Here is a 16,943-nt window from a genome sequence, read left to right as displayed (position 1 = left end):
ACTTGTCACCTTCTAATGTCATACAAAACTGAAAAGGAGAGAAACAAATCTTGGACATCACAACTACCTTATTTCTACTTACAGCTTTCCAAGCTTAAGATTATTTTCCACAGCACAGACAGACCTGAACATCATGACATCTTAATTTACAAAGGAATTGAATCATTTTTCACCATCTGGAATCAGTGTTTTGTAACAGTGGAGCCAGTTCAAACCAAAAGTAGAAGACAAAAGGTTCTTATACACACATTTCCCTCATTCCTATAGCACTTATGTTATCCAATCTAGTATTTTTAAACTCTGAATACTGTGAACACTTTGTCTCAATCATCTTTATCATTTCTGAAGCCTGGATTTTAACTTCTATTTTTTTTTATTATTTTTAAGTTTCTTTTGTGAAAACAAGAACAATATCAAAACATGCCACAAGGCATTCTCCTGATGCCAAGATGGCAGTATCCAAACAATGAGATTCAAGTTCTTTCCACATTTGCATGCATAGCAAAACATCTCTGTTAAAATTTTCTGAATTTTGCAACAGTCATGCGAATTTTTTGAAAATGTAACTTTGTTTTTGTAGAAGTAATAACAGAAACATACCTGCAATACATCTTGGTAGAAGAAGAGCAACTTTTTAAGTCCACCTGGGGCAAAGAATTGTTCTATAAGTTGAAACTAAAAACAAAATTACAAATGTAGTTAATTGTGAAGCAGTTTCAAAAGACCTGAAATTTCAGAAATATATTTAATAATAGTAATGATTTCATGAATATTTACCTTGTCATCAGAAATAATGGCCTCCTCAACTTCCTGCTCATTTAAGCCTATCCCATCTGCTAATCTTGATATCAAATACTTGTGTCTTCCATCTATTTGAGCTCTTCTCTCCTCTTTGGTGACTGTGGCTTGCTTGGCTAGTTCTTTCCTAGTTTCACTGCGATGTACTATACTTTTCGTAGCAGTTGTCTAGAAAATAAAAATTTGTTATAGAGACATTCTTCCTCACTTAAGGATTACATTTTATATTGCTAATCTTTGAGCTAGTTTCATAAACCACTTCAAGCAGGAACATAAAAAAATTACATCTGAGGAACAGAGAGGAAAAATATCTGTTATAATAAACTTCTAGGCCAGAATTATTTTTGAGGATAAAGCTACTACAGTGGAAACTTCAGCTTGGAAACTTCTGATTAAGATCTCAGAATCATATGTGTATCCAGGCTAAAGTCACTATACAAATTTAGCACCATAAAAGCTCTAATTCAAATCTCAGCTTTGTGAATCCAGCTTCCAAACTCTGATACGTCCATATTCCAGATTTGGGACCAGATCTATCTCTACATACATAGTATCAAGTTACTACCTCAAAGGAAATAAATAAAACAAATCCACTATATAATCTTTCACCACTGGAACAAATACACAATTGATGTTTAATACACAGGTCATAAAAATATGATAAAGGAGGAATTTTACGTAGACAAAGGGTTTTTTTATATCTTCATAATGACGTGAACAATACTGAAAGTAGATATGGTGAATAACACTTTAATGTCAACAGATAATACTCTGAAGCTATACCAAAAACTAAAGGTTTGGCTAAAAAAGTCACCACACTGAGCATTTCCTTCTCCACACAGCTCCCTATGACAGAAGTATCTAGAGTCCTGGGATATCTGGAGAGTCTATGTACCTTGCAGTTTTTATTGGAGAGAAACAAAGATAAATTAAATCACGTGTCCAGTACACTAAATGAAGAACTGTAATTGAGCAATCCTGACTTACTCTTGGAATAAAAACAAAAAGCTGGCCAATGTCCATTTTTGTCTCCCACCACTTGGTCTTATCCCAGACTCTGAATGGATATTCTATATCACTCCTGTCTCTACCTGCACCTGTTTGAGACCAGGAGACATCAAGAACCTCTGTGTACCTTTAGTTATTGGTGAGCACCATTCTGATGTCTCTCAAAGCTATGTCTTTTCCAATTCACCATTCATTCTTCTCCCAGGCAGGTCCCAACTCATCTATATCATTCTTTTAACAACTCTGGCTTCTGTGCCAACAGCTGGATCTCTTCTTTTGCATGTTTGCCTTGACTGATACAATATAACCTTTTTCTATTTTTATTAACCCAGATTAATTTTCACCATGGCAAAGAAAGGGGATTAAACCAATGGTTGACAAAAACAAGCAAACAAAAAAAAAACCCTGAAATCAAAATCCAGCAACACACAGTGTGAGCACAGAAAGGAAATGGTCTAACACTGTATACACTTTTGACTGGTTGGCTGTTCTTTTTTCTTGTAACTGAGACTAAAGGAACTCAGCACTTTCCACTACTCGGCCAAACTTCTGTCAATGAAGATTTCAAGAATAACCTGTATAGAAGAAAATTTAAGACTTGCCGGAAGAACAGAAGTCAAAGGTGATGCTGTGACAGCAGATGCAAGCTCAGTGCTCCTTGTCTTCAGGTCCCCTCCACATCTACGATGCTTACTTTCTGTGTCTAGTTAGAAGAAGTGACAAGTTCTAATTATTTAGGTATATGCATAACAAATGCATTTACTAGACCTGTAACAGCGTCACTATGTTGTGTCCCCATATCTGTTAGCTAATCCCTTCTCACATTGGGGAAAATAAGACATGAAAGGAACATCAGAAACCCTTAAAAGCTGTTACAGGGAAAAGGTATCTTATAGTAGCTTTAATCTCAAGTTAGACTGCAAAAAATCCCTACTGATAGCAGTAAAGGTAAGAAAAAGCAATCTAAGGTATGAGCTTGAAGAAATCGGTTCTGGAAAAAATAGAGACTGAAATATTGTCACTTTTTACATTTGCTGTTGTCACTCAAGATATTCCACTTCTGTTACTTCTTTATCTTAATTCTGATTAGGTCTCACAGATCTCTGACAAACTTGCTATTTGTAGAGACTTACAAGACAGCCTGAACACCTGGAACATCTGAAGACTGAGGATTACTAATATTTTCAATAAAAACAGGATATAGACCATTAGAGTGCATAACTGTCTTCTGTTGATTTTTTAAGTCTCCTTAGGAGCTTTTGAAGCCCTTCAAGTTATTTAATAGAACTTTTATTGCATGCCTTTGTTTTTCCCAGAAATGAAGATCTGTATACTTTTAAGTTGTTTAGGTAACAAGTAAGATTATTTATGTTTTCCTGATACTAAGTACAATAACTTATCTCCAGTCAGTCACCATTTCTCTCTTTTAAATTATTTTTAATTACAAAGCATTCCTAAATACTGCTTTACCTCTCCTTAACAGAAATACTGTTTCAGTCAGCTTTAAAACAATAATTATTTGAAAGCACTGAACACTGCTATTTGCAATTGCTCCAGTTTGTTTTGTGTCCAAAAAAAGCAACCATTTTATTTCTCAGAAGATGATATTTAGATCTCATTCCTGGCAGCAAATAGGATCCTCAGCGGAGCATGCAACAGTGCTAATGAGCAGTTCACTAAACTTTCAGGAACTACATTTTAATCTATTCTACATAAATTATGAGATTGTGACTAAAATTAATGTTCTGATAATACTGATTTCCTTATAATTTTCCTTAGAGATTGTGTCTCTTCTCCAATAAAGTCCCCCTTGATCATAATGTATTATTCACAGAATCACAGAATGGTTCAGGTTAGAAGGGCCCCCTGAAGATCACAAGGCCCAATCACACCCCCCAACTCAAGCAGGGTCACCCTGAGCTGGTGGCCCACAAGCATGTCTAAACGGCTTTTGAATATCTCTAAGGTGGAAGACTCTACAATCTCTGTGGGAAACCTATGCCAGTGCTTTGTCAGCTTCACAGCGAAAAAGTGTTTCCTGACTTTCAACCTCCTGTGTTTCTGTGCCCACTGCCTCTTGTCCCGTCACTGGACACAACTGAAAAGAGCTTGGTTCAGAACAGCACATACATACTCAGCATATATAAGTACCTGTGTTAAACTTAAATAATCTACTTAATAATTTTTTTCTCAATTTTGTTCCTGGAATTTTTTTCTATACAAAACCAACATGAAGTAATACTTATTTTCTTCCTTACCTTTTTTTATAACAATAAGAGGCGGGCAGAGATTGATGTTGGGTTTGGAAGAAAGTTGCGTTGCTCTCAGTGCTTCCGATTCCTGCTGTGCAGGGTGACCAGGGGAGGACCCAGGCTCGACTCTTCCCCCTAAGTCAGACTCACCTCCTGTAGTCTCCTCCATCTCCTCCAACACACAAAAATCAACCTAAATCAACAATACAAAAAATGATAGGGCAATGCAACATGGTAACAACCAACCACACTTTCATTATTTTTATCCCTGTTACAGCACCAATAGGACAGACTAACAAGGAAATCATCAGCAAAAAAAATCTCTACTTTTGGTTGCTAATTAAAAGAGAAGAAACTAAGTAGTTTACAAAATGATAATTGCTCCTCTAAGGTTTCCCATTAACAAAACTTTATTTCTATCTGCATAACTGTAATTTCTCTCTGATCAGAGTGCTGAAGGTGGCATCTCACGTACTGAGGGCCAGGTTAAGCTTCTCCTTACACAGAAGGTGCAGGTCCCACTGCAAAGCACTAGGTACAAACACACTTACTTTATCTCCAGCCAGTTTTTAAGCCTTCGGTCTGCCTGGGCACTTGGAGTTGCTGGCAGCTGCTATGGCAACACCTACACAAACCCAGCTAACAACCCAGTCCCCAGGAGGCACCTTGCCTGTTCCCTTTTCCTGCTGTATCCACCAACCCCGTGCTAATTTCGTAACTACTTGTCTCTTTAAATGCACCACAGTTTTCCCTTACATATAAATTAAATTGCAAGGAAGCAGCTTCCCTGAGCCTCAGCCCTTCTGACGGGCAGAGCCAGGGAAAGAGACCACCATGAACTGCACCCCAGCAGCCACACCACTCTCTTTAACACCACTTTCCTCAGAAGAGCTGCAATCTGAGTTTTGGGCAACAGGTGAAAAGTCACAGCTGAGGCAAGTAGCCAAAGGAGGATTTTCCCATTTCCTCTGTCAGCCAAAGCCACTTCCACACATATGTGAAAAGCACCACATGATTCATAGCTTACCCACCTGCAGCACCCTTACTTAGAATCATACAATCATTAAGGTTGGAAAAGACCTCTAGGATCATCCAGTCCAACCATTAGATAAACACCACCATGCTTACTAAACCATGTCCCAAAGTGCCACGTCTACACACTTTTTTAATGCCTCCAGAGACAGAGACTCCATCGCTTCCCCAGGCAGCCTGTTCCAACACTTCACCACTCTTTTGGTAAAGAAATTTTTCCTAATGCCCAATTAAAACCTTCCCTAGTCCAACTTGAGGCCACCTCCTCTCATCCTATCACTAGTTACTTGGGCGAAGAGACCAGCACTCGTCACGCTATAACCTCCTTTCAGGTAGTTGTAGAGAGCAATAAGGTCTCCCCTCAGCCTCCTCTTCTCCAGGCTGAACAGCCCCAGTTCTCCCAACTGCTCCTCATAAAACTCATTCTCCAGCCCCTTCACCAACTTCATTGCCCTCCTCTGGACACGCTCCAGCACCTCAATGTCCTCTGTGTACGGAGGGACCCAAAACCGAACACAGTATTGGAGATGCAGCCTCACTAGTGCCGAGTACAGAGGCACCAACCGGGCTCCAAATAAACAAAAATGGAGGAAAAGGAGGATCAGCCCTGCAGGCTGCAGCCCTGTGCCTGCTCCAAGGAACCGCTATTGATTCCCCTGCTCCCACCAACATGTGCATGTGCATGAGTATAGCGGGACCAGGATTGGGACCCTCAGGGAGGGCAAGCAGCAGCCTAAGTCCCTCATCCCTCTTACAGAACCACAGAATCACAGAATGGTTTGGGTTGGAAGGGACCTTAGAGATCATTCAGTTCCAACCCCGCTGCCATGGGCAGGGACGCCTCCCACTGGATCCGATTGCTCAAAGCCCCATCCAACCTGGCCTCAACCAGCTCTAGGGATGGGGTAGCCACAACTTCCCTGGACAACCTGTGCCAGTGCCTCATCACCCTCACAGTAAAAAATGCCTTCCTAATATCTAATCTATATCTCCCCCTTTTCAGCTTAATGAGTCACAACATTGCAGCCTTTGACAGCATGGCACTAGACCTCATCAGTCACTAGTGTCTTAGGTATCAATCACACGCTTTCCAGAGGCTTTTTCTGTTGCAGAGAACCCCCTCTGATACAAGAAGTAGTTGCTATTACAAAAAGTGGGATATTTTGATTAAAGCTGACGAAAAGCTTCATCTAAGTAAATGTATTCTTTGAAAGTTAAACAGCATGTCCTTCTGACAGTATGTTTTCTTTCCAATGTTCTTCCAGACACAGTTCATTCTTTGAAAATGATAATGTCTTTAGTATGATCTGTGCTGAACAGATGTGTCTTCTGTAGTCACCTCTGTCTGGAGTTTCTATCTTAAAGGCAAGGTCAAGCAGAGAGGTGGAGCCAACTCCAGATTAGAAAGTTTTGACTGTTGCAAAGTTTCATGATAAGACTAAAATTAGACCTTGGAAAGTAACAGAATAAGCGTAACACTTCTGGGAAAAATCACAGAGTGGTTTAAGTTGGAGGAGACCTTGAAGATCACAGAATCATAGAATCATCAGGTTGGAAAGGACCCACCGGATCATCGAGTCCAACCATTCCTATCAAACACTAAACCATGTCCCTCACTGCCTCGTCCACCCGGGCCTTAAACACCTCCAGGGGAGGTGACTCAACCCCCTCCCTGGGCAGCCTCTGCCAGTGCCCAATGACCCTTTCTGTGAAAAGCTTTTTCCTAATGTTCAGCCTAAACCTCCCCTGGCGGAGCTTGAGGCCATTCCCTCTCGTCCTGTCCCCTGTCACTTGGGAGAAGAGGCCAGCACCCTCCTCTCCACAACCTCCTTTCAGGTAGTTGTAGAGAGCAATGAGGTCTCCCCTCAGCCTCCTCTTCTCCAGGCCAAACACCCCCAGCTCTCTCAGCCGTTCCTCATAAGGCCTGTTCTCCAGCCCCCTCACCAGCTTCGTTGCTCTTCTCTGGACTCGCTCCAGAGCCTCAACATCCTTCTTGTGGTGAGGGGCCCAGAACTGAACGCAGGATTCGAGGAGCGGTCTCACCAGTGCCGAGTACAGAGGGAGAAGAACCTCCCTGGACCTGCTGGCCACGGCCGTTTCTGATCCAAGCCAAGATGCCATTGGCCTTCTTGGCCACCTGGGCCACTGCTGGCTCATGTTCAGTCGCTGTCAACCAACCCCCCCAGGTCCCTCTCCTCCAGGCAGCTTTCTAGCTGGACTTCTCCTAGTCTGTAGCTGCACAGGGTTGTTGTGCCCCAAGTGCAGGACCCGGCATGTGGCCTTGTTAAACCTCATCCCATTGGTCTCAGCCCAGCGGTCCAGCCTGTTCAGCTCAGCCAGTTCCAACTCCCCTGCCACGGACAGGGACATCTTCCACTAGATCAGGCTGCCCCATCCACCCTGGCCTTGAACACCTCCAGGGATGGGGCAGCCACAGCTTCTCTGGGCAACCTGTGCCAGCGCCTCACCACCCTCACCGTGAAGAAATTCTTTCTAATGTCTAGTCTAAATCTGCCCCTCTCCAGTTTACACCCATTGTACCCAGTCTTATCACTACAAGCCTTTGCAGACAGTCCCTCCCCAGCTTTCTTGCAGCCCCTTCATGCACTGGAAGGTCTCTATAATGTCTCCCCGGAGCCTTCTCTTCTCCAGGCTGAACAATCCCAACTCTCAGCTTGTCCTCGCATGGGAGGCGCTCCAGCCCTCGGGTCACCTTCACGGCCCTCCTCTAGACCCGTTCCAACAGCTCCACGTCCTCCTTACGCTGGGGATTCCAGAACTGGGCACAACTCTCACAAGAGAGGAATTTATCCACCTAAGTGGGAAACACTCTGTGCCAGCTCGTGTCCCGCTGCACACGATGCGGGGGTGGCTCCCCCGCGAGGCCCAGCCCCGGTTAGAGGACACCCCCTTTCCAACCCTCCCGAACTCCTCCCGCAGAGCCCTCCCGACCCCCCCGGCCCCGCCCGCATGTTGGGGGGGACGGGGACGCCGCGGGGCGCCGGGCGGGGCGAGGGGCGGGATCGCCGCACACCGCGCCTGCGCCTGCGCCTGCGCAATGGGAACCGCCGCGCCGGGAGGGAGGGGCTGCCTGGCACCCCCCGGGCCGGGCCCGAGCCGCGGGGAGTGAGGTGGGAGGGGGCAGGGGGGCGTGGGGGACGGGGTGGGGTGCTCTGGTTTGGGATGGGGTGCTCTGGGGATGGGATGGAGTGCTCTGGGGACGGGGTGGGGTGCTTTGGGGGCGGCATGGGGTGCTCTGGGGATGGGATGGGGTGCTTTGGTTTAAGATGGAGTGCTCTGGGGATGGGGTGGGTTGCTTTGGGGATGGGATGGGGTGCTCTGGTTTGGGATGGGGTGCTTTTGGGGATAGTATGGGGTGCTTTGGTTTAAGATGGGGTGCTCTGGGGGTGGGATGGGGTGCTTTGCTTTGGGATGGGGTGCTTTGGTTTAAGATGGGGTGCTTTTGGGGATGGGATGGGGTGCTCTGGGGGTGGGATGGGGTGCTCTGGGGGTGGGATGCGGTGCTTTGGGGATTGGGATGCAGTGCTTTGGGGATTGGGGTGGGGTGCTTTGGTTTGGGATGGGGTGCTCTGGGGATTGGGGTGGGGTGCTTTGGGGATTGGGATGGGGTGCTCTGGGGATTGGGATGGGGTGCTTTGGGGATGGGACGGGGTGCTTTGGGGATGGGATGGGGTGCTTTGGGGATTGGGATGGGGTGCTTTGGGGTTTGGGATGCGGTGCTTTGGTTTGGGATGGAGTGCTCTGGGGGTTGGATGGGGTGCTTTGCAGATGGGATGGGGTGCTTTGCGGATGGGATGCAGTGGTCTGGTTTGAGATGGGGTGCTTTGGGAATTGGGAAGGGTGCAATGGTTTAGTTTGGCATGGAGTGGGGAGGGGTGGTTTGGTTTGGCATGGCATGGGATGGGGAGGGGTGGTTTTGTTAGGAATGGAGTGGTTTGGGGTGGGGGGGGATGGGATGGTCCCCACTGAGAATGCAGGAGCTCTGTGTGCGGGTCTGGAGCCTCCCCTGCCCGTCCAGGCTGGGGTGCTGGGTCCCCGAACTCTGCCTGGTGGGGACTTCCACCTGCGATGTGCAAATAATTCCGAGTTGCAGTGGTTCCGTTGGCAGGGGGGAGCCGGGAGGAGCAGGGGCTGCAGCCCGAGTAGGGGGTCACTGCGCACCACCAGCCCCAAAGGGGTCCTGGTGGGGCAGGACTTCTCTTCCTGCCACAATGCTGACTCCGCAGGCGTGTTGCTCACAGCTAAAGCCCTTCCAAAGCTGCTTGGGACTTCGTTTTGTTCGCTTCTCCCAGTATCTTGCTCTGAAGATGTTTGTGGTTTTGCGTAACAGCCTCTGTGTGAAGTTGGCACAGTTTCCTAAAGTTGCTCTTCCTTTTTGAATGGTTGGTAGTTCATAGAATCATAGACTGGTTTGGGTCAGAAGGGACCTTAAAGGTCATCCAGTTCCAACCCCCCTGCCATGGGCAGGAACAGCTTCCACTGGATCAAGTTTCTTGGAGCCCCATCCAACCTGCTCTTGAACACCCTCAGGGATGGGGCATCCACAGCTTCTCTGCACAACCTGTTTCAGTGCCTCACCCTCCTCACAGAAAAAAAAAATCTTCCTAATATCTAATTTAAATCTGCCCTATTTCAGCTTAAAATCACTACCCCTTATCCTATCTCTGCACTCCCTGACAAAGAGCCCCTCCTCAGGTTTCCTGTAGGTCCTCTGAGCACTGTAAGGTCAATAGAAGGTGTCCCTGGAGCCTTCTCTCCTCCAGGCTGAACAACCCTAACTCTGTCAGCAGTTGTGCAACAGCCTGTCTGCCTCAGCGAGCTGGCGTGTAATCAGTTAGGAGGTGATGGAATGCTGACTGCTGGTTTCGACATCTGCCTAATGTGCCTGGGTAGTAGCTGGGGGGGGTCAGAGCTGTTGTAACTGTTGGATTTATTCAGAGTTGTTTATAAAACCAGCAACTCAGCATAAAGCTGTCTACTGCAGATACTACAATTCTGTAGTAAGTTTCGTATTTTGAAATAACAACTTTTAAAAAGAAGTTGCATATACACTTCTGATGAGTTGGAAATGGATTGGTCTCAACAGACCTGGCGTACTTATTTAAAAGAGTGAGTGATGTGTGTGACCTTGCATCTTGGGATGTAGTGTAGGAAATCAAACATCATTTGAGCTAAACAGGCCAATAGAAGACAAGTTATGGGTATGGTTGCACAGCTGAGCTAAACAGGACATGTGCTTGTACAGGAGATAGTTCTGGTATAAGTGCATACCTGTGCTTGTAGTTTTTGAAGTACAGGACATACAGGTCTTGAGGCATCAGATGAAGGAAATTGAGACGTAGGCCTAGAGTCTTACAGCTTTTGGGCAAAGCTTGAGATTGAGAGAGAACACAGCAATGAAGGATGGGGTAGTGGGAGAAGGAAGTGGGTTTTGGTTTCTAGGATGGCTGTTGTTCAGTTCAGAGACTGACTGAAGCATTAGTTTGCTGATGGGAGGTGATTTGGGTTTCTTTTTGTTTGGTTGGGGTTTATTTGGTTGGGGGTTTTTTGTTGGTTTGTTTTTTCTTTTGGAGACAAAGGGTTTTTCCAGTTTCCCTCACTGATCAAAATGTCTTTTTCTCAACCCATGAGTCTTCTCCCTTTTGTTCTTCCAGTGCTGTGCACTTGACCCAGTTCTTCATCAGGTCACTGTTCTATTAAGATTGAGTGATGTGCTGCATGTATAAATGCAGGTTGCTTTGAAAGTAGATGTCTACTTTCAAGGAATAATATGTATATGAGAGCATAATCTGTAGTTGTGGCAGTAGGACATAAAATTTCTGTTTGATTATGAGACTGAAGACGTAGAATGTTGGAAAGAATTTGAAAAGAATGAGGAACTCAAGACACTCTCGTGTCTTTGGTGACTGGGATCCTGTCTGCTGTCTGTTAGGAGCCAGTGAAGCTTGAGAGAACGGGTCTGGCTTGATGGCCAGCAAATTTTACCTTTTCTGCATACTAGTTTGCATGTCTTGACTTCACTAGAAATTCTGCTGGAGGCATAGGTGAAGTACTTCTTATTTTTTGCTCCCTGCATACCTACACCTCTGTTGGACTGATACCCTGAGAAGAACTGAAAACGAGTAGGAAATAAAAAAATCATCCCTCAGAAGTCTAAATGGAAGTGCTTTATAGTTAGGTCTCTGGGTTGAGAGCTTCTACAGCTCTACTCATCTGTACTTTTGGTAGCAAATTTGCCTTGTTGCTGTAGGGGGACTATAGTTCTGCCAGCTCCACCATAATCTAGTTCAGGAAGAGTTAGGATATTTGTTTGGACCTGCTACAAGATTATTCTATGCTTCTCTCATTCCTCTTCTAGTGGGCAAACCTACTCTAGGATTAAATGGAATCTGTTTTTTAAAGGAAGATTTGCTATTCTTTTGTTGTTGTTGTTGTCTTTTTTTTAAATGCAAACTTACAGAGAGCAAGGTAAATGCAAAACCAGTAACTAGGAAATGTTTCGGGTAAATTGATGAAACAGAGCTAAGTGACTTTGAATGCAGTTCTTGTAGAATTCTGATTACTACTTTTTATTATGTGGTCTAATGATGATTCTGTCAAGTTGCCAAAGTTAGTCCTCCAGTTGTTAGCTTTGAAATGACACAGCCATCGAATGTAAAACTATTTTCTAAAAATGTTGTGTTTCTTTTCAGTGCTGTTAAATTATGAAGGCATTTTGAGGTCCTAATCAACAATGGAGGAAACGGATAGGGAAGCAGTCGCAACAGCTGTTCAGAGAGTAGCAGGAATGCTTCAGCGTCCTGATCAGCTGGATAAAGTGGAGCAATACCGCAGGAGGGAAGCTCGTAAGAAGGCCTCAGTCGAAGCTCGGCTCAAGGTACAAAGTTTGATAAACCTGGGTGTCTGTGGTGCAGCATGAAGATACGTTATTATTCTTTTTTATAGCATGGATTTCAATGTTTTGCTCTGTGTCCCAAAGAGAAACTTTGCATCCTGAAAATAACACAAACTAATGCTGTACATCTTATTGAAATACAAGCATTTCAGGTGTTCTTATGTCCTCTGACTTCTACAGTCTATCCATGGACAGCTACCCTCATGCCATATAGTCTGTCAGCCAACAAACCTCTGTCTTAATGATTGAATACTGACCTTGGAACAAAAAATTGATGATTGCAGCTGAAAAAGATCAGTCAGTTTAGACTGATTTGTATGTGTTTTTATAGAAGGTAGATAAAATCTATCACATTCTTGCCTCTTGTGGAAGTGTACCCCACGCATACACACACACACACACTTATGAGTAAGGTTGTTTTATCTTTGGTGTCTGTGTTACTGAGTTCTGTCTTTTCTTCCTTCACTGGTATTCACTAGCTAATGGTTGTTTTGAACCACTCTACTAAGTAATTCAAGTAGAGCCTTAGAAATGTGTTTGGGGAAATATTTTTGGGTTTACCGGATCAAACTGGCTGGAATACACTGTATCTAATCTTATATTTTAGAATAGGTTAACTTATCTTACAACTGTTTGATGGCTCCTCCGTTTGGGGAGTCTGCATGATGTAGAAGAGAGCCTGTCTTCCGCACAGTAAAAAGATCTATTAGCAAATCACGTGCTCATTTTTGCCTGTAGCATAGAAACAGAAATTCTCCTGATGACTTGGACTGGGTTTTTCAGAATTAAGGCAGGAAGCATATAGTGGAGTCTATTAATAATGGATCAGCTCTTTAGTTACTGGGGTCTATTCATAATATATGAACACAGTTATTTGCCCACTGACTGCTTTTTATAGACAGTGATGACTAAACATAACTCTAAGTTTTGTAAGTGCTTAAATCTACTTTATAGCTAGGAAGTTTCCTAGGCATTTTCCTTAAGTTACCTTAACTTCAATCATCTATAGATGGTCAGAAACACCTGTTCCAAAAAGAAGTGCAATACTTTTAATCCATTCAGGATGCATTCCTGAAGCAGGCGATGGGTGGTGATGTAGTAGACAGCAAAACAGTTTTTCCTGTAAGAACTACTAAAATAGATGGGAGCACAGAAGAAAGGTAAGAAATGGTCTTGCTCTGTGTTGAAACTGTGTGTATGTATGATGTGGAAAATGGAGAGAGAGGGTCATCAGGGTCATCAGGATCATCAGTTGGTGAATTTTCAGGTTGTATCACTGTTGAAAAACCTCAGCTGCTTCACCTGTATGAACAAACACATGGTAAATCTTCTAGTGTGAACGTGTTGGTGCTTCTTTCTGACTGGATATGTTTTCATCTTTGTTGTCATTTACTTCAGATGAATCAAAATCAAGTCAATCAAGGGTGAAGAGTAGAAAGCCAGGGTAATGGCTGTGTGTCACTTGGAAGGATTAAGGATGAAGCAGGAGAGATCTGAAAATGTGTTCTGGCCAAAAAAGCAGTATCTCCTCCAGCTGGTTATCCTGTTCATTTATTTCCTCTCCCAAATACCTAGTTGTCTCCATTTCTTACATCCTCCTCAGCATTTCTTTCTGCATTATGTAAATTCTTACAGGAAGAACTACTTTGAAATGTGTCAAACTCATCTGCTTTATGTGTGTGGCTGGCAGTGAAGCAGTATTTTTAAGGATTGGTAGCAGAACTCTGAAATGATGGATGGATAAGGACCAGCTAGCACTGGAATCTGGTACTAGTGGGCTCTGCAGTCTAAAATACAGGTGAAGAGCTGCTTGGACTCTATTCCAGGGCCTGTAAAGTTATGAGCTTTGATAGCCATCTTTGTGCAATTGTGAATCATAGGGTTCTAGGGAGACCAGGCAGCCGGAATCGTGGTTCTTTGGCTTCATGTTGATGGCTGTCACTTGAAAAGAGACTAAAGTTAAGTTTTGAGCTCTGTTCCTAGGGTAGATTGGTTTTGATTTCATTTTTTTGTTTAATACAGTGAGAGTCAGTTCAATCTAAGACAAACAGGCACTCTAGGAAGTGAAGTCCTAGGACACATTTCACTCCCTGCCCCTCCACCATCCCCTCTCGTGGCCCTGGCTAACTGTTAGAAGACAAACTAAACATAGGTGGATGTCTGTTTTTAGAATTTTCCTTGGCTGTTTGTGTCAGTAACCAAGATTATAGTTTGTTTCTGTTTAAAATAATTACATTTCTCCAAAAGTTAAATGGGCAAAAATGTGAATATGTAATACCTGGAAAATATGCCTCGGAAGAAACTGAAATATCAAATCGGAAGTATTGAACATTCAATGGTCATATGATTTCTAAAACTCTTTATGGTCGGCTTCAGAAGATTGTTTGAGTGTCCTATCGATTGTTTGAGTATCCTAATTACCTCAGTTCCTGTAGGGGAAAAATGTGTTAATGCAGCAGTTCTGTAGATGGATATATATAAAAATGCCTTACCTCTGCTTAATTGTACCGAGCCTGACAGGAAAATACATTTTTATCTATAAAATCAGCATGCAATAACTTGAAAGTACCTAAATAGCGGTAGTTTAAGAATCACTTCATTTCTCTGGGACTTTCCCAGTACATTTAAAACACAATAAATGTTGTTCACAGTTACCAGGATTTCCTCTTTGGCTTCAAGTACCAGACAGAAAGTTCCGTGACTACCCAAGCGAAAGTTCCGTGACTACCCAAGCTTTTTGGCCTTAAAAATATCACAAAAATAATGTGGTTTGACCTTAACAAAACCATTAGTGCCTCGCTTCTTTACTGGTTAGTTCACATTCTTGAGATATGCAACTGAGTGTTCACTGATGTTTTCCCTTTGGCTTTTCTGTGGAAGTCTCTTATTTCCAGTTTTACATTCACACTTATTTGAAGAGATGTTATTTGAAGTGTCATGTTACAATAGATATAGAATCATAGAATGGTTTGGGTTGGAAGGGACCTTAGGGATCATCTAGTTCTAATCCCCCCTGCCGTGGGCAGGGACACCTCCCACCAGCCCAGGCTGCTCAAGGCTCCATCCAACCTGGCCTTGAACACCTCCAGGGATGGGGCAGCCACAGCTTCCCTGGGCAACCTGGGCCAGTACCTCACCACCCTCATCGTGAAGAATTTCTTCCATTGTCTAGTCTAAATGTGCCCCTCTCCAGTTCATACTCATATGTAGATTGATAACCTCTCTTTATGCCAAAACAATCTAGTAGTTGGATTGTTGGTCTGGTTGCTGATGTTCCCACAGTGTCAAAATTTTATTCAGTTCAATTTTTGTTGGTTTTTGTTTTGACTCAATTCCTTTTGATTTTTTTGACTTTCAGGCATGACACACTAGGAAGATTTTTTTTTAAGAACATTCCGAAACTTATTTATTAGTTTCCAGTCAAAATTTGTAATTGCTTCAGTGAAATGCTTTGTGAATCTGTTCGTAGCAAGCATTCTGATATATCTGGATCAACCTTTTTCTGATATCCCCCTCTGAATGGAATTCATGCAAAGAAATCTCATTCTGCCTTCTCATGGTCCTGGTTTAATCTAGGTTTATAAAGCTGACGGTCTATCTGTCTTAAGCTCCTGTGTCAGCCTTGTGGCTGAACTAGTTGTATCTAGGTCCTTTAAAACTAGATTCAACTTCAGAACCTCAAGAAAAGAATATTTGCACACACACACAAAGTTAGTTACACATTTCTATTAAGCTGTAGTTTTACCTTTTCAATTTGGGTTTTGTTTTCCTCTGAAAATGTTAGATACTAAAATGAAAATTAATTCTTGAGAAATGTTGGAAATTCAGAACTTACAATGATTAATGAGAGTTCTTTCATTGTCGTTTTGTTTGTATTAAAGGCAGCAATCCAGTCACAGTTAGATGGAGTACGAACAGGTTTAAGTCAACTGCACAATGCACTGAATGATGTGAAGGACATTCAGCAGTCTTTGATAGATGTCAATAAGGACTGGAGACAGAGCATCAACACCATAGAAAACCTCAAGGATGTAAAGGATGCTGTAGTGCAACACAGCCAACTGGCAGCTGCTGTAGAAAATCTGAAGAACATCTTTTCAGGTAACCTTGTGTTCTTTGTATAATCCATTGCATGCTGAAAGCAGTTTAAAATGGTATTAACAGCTGTAAGGTTATCGAGTCATATCAAGAACTTCAAACCTCAGTGGGAATGGAACACCTACACACCTTGTTCAGGGAAGCAGCTGGTAACAGTTTAACATATATTGAGTCTAAGTTGCAATGTTGGGACCTCTAGTCTGACCTACTTCATCATCAAACACAAGTCACAAAGAAGCTTCTTGCTAGCAATTGGTAGCAGGTGTAATATGTTTAGTATAAAAGACTGAAATGTACAAGTGGCATGTAGAAAAAGAAAATCAGGAAAGATCTGGAATGTTGCCAGTGACTTGGGCACCTACAACAAGCCTGTTGGGTGAAGCATAATCTCAAATGATTGAAAGAAGTGATTTTTTTTGGTTTTGTTTTTCTAAACAGGGGCAAGGTATGAAACAGCAAGATCTTTAGTCAGGGACTCCCTGGGAATCTTCCTCACAGGAAAGTTAGGAGCCTCGAGGATTTCCATTAAAGTTAGAAGCACAGGTATAAACTGCCTGAAGTTCAGTTTCAGCTGCACACAGTCAGTGCTTCAGAATCAGGCAGCACAATCACAGAAACCATCTCATGCATAAAGATATTATGTGTGGAAGATACATGTTCCTTGCCCAACTGTGAAGGTTTGCAAAATTTAATAAGATTAATGTGTTAGTATGAAGATTAAGAAATTGGGATTACTCTGCCCTTTAATGCATCCATTTTGGGGCACGTTCCATTCCATCTTGAATCAGTGAATACCTTGCTAGGACTTTTCTGCTTCTAAGAAATTTTAAGAATTTTGC

At 43.3% G+C, this 16,943-nt stretch overlaps 2 protein-coding genes across 2 annotated transcripts in view; one reads left to right on the top strand and one right to left on the bottom strand.

Moving 5' to 3' along the window:
• LOC138718786 (dynein axonemal heavy chain 5-like) overlaps window positions 1-4,227 on the bottom strand; it is a 148,716-nt gene extending 144,489 nt beyond the window's left edge. The window contains exons 1-4 of the mRNA XM_069853348.1: window positions 4,065-4,227; window positions 2,409-2,509; window positions 778-966; window positions 601-675 (exon numbers count right to left, since the gene is read on the bottom strand). Of these exons, the coding sequence (XP_069709449.1) occupies window positions 601-675; window positions 778-966; window positions 2,409-2,509; window positions 4,065-4,227 (528 nt within the window). The remainder of the gene's footprint in view (window positions 1-600; window positions 676-777; window positions 967-2,408; window positions 2,510-4,064) is intronic.
• A 3,918-nt stretch (window positions 4,228-8,145) lies between these two features.
• EXOC3 (exocyst complex component 3) overlaps window positions 8,146-16,943 on the top strand; it is a 30,608-nt gene continuing 21,810 nt past the window's right edge. The window contains exons 1-3 of the mRNA XM_069853335.1: window positions 8,146-8,221; window positions 11,804-11,988; window positions 15,888-16,107. Of these exons, the coding sequence (XP_069709436.1) occupies window positions 11,845-11,988; window positions 15,888-16,107 (364 nt within the window). The 5' untranslated portion in view covers window positions 8,146-8,221; window positions 11,804-11,844. The remainder of the gene's footprint in view (window positions 8,222-11,803; window positions 11,989-15,887; window positions 16,108-16,943) is intronic.

The sequence above is a fragment of the Phaenicophaeus curvirostris genome, chromosome 3 (genome assembly GCF_032191515.1).
Source record: "Phaenicophaeus curvirostris isolate KB17595 chromosome 3, BPBGC_Pcur_1.0, whole genome shotgun sequence".
NCBI classification, from domain to species: Eukaryota; Metazoa; Chordata; class Aves; order Cuculiformes; family Cuculidae; genus Phaenicophaeus; species Phaenicophaeus curvirostris.
The sequence above is the reverse complement of the archived record's forward strand: the minus strand, read 5'-3'. Positions and strand labels throughout refer to the sequence as shown.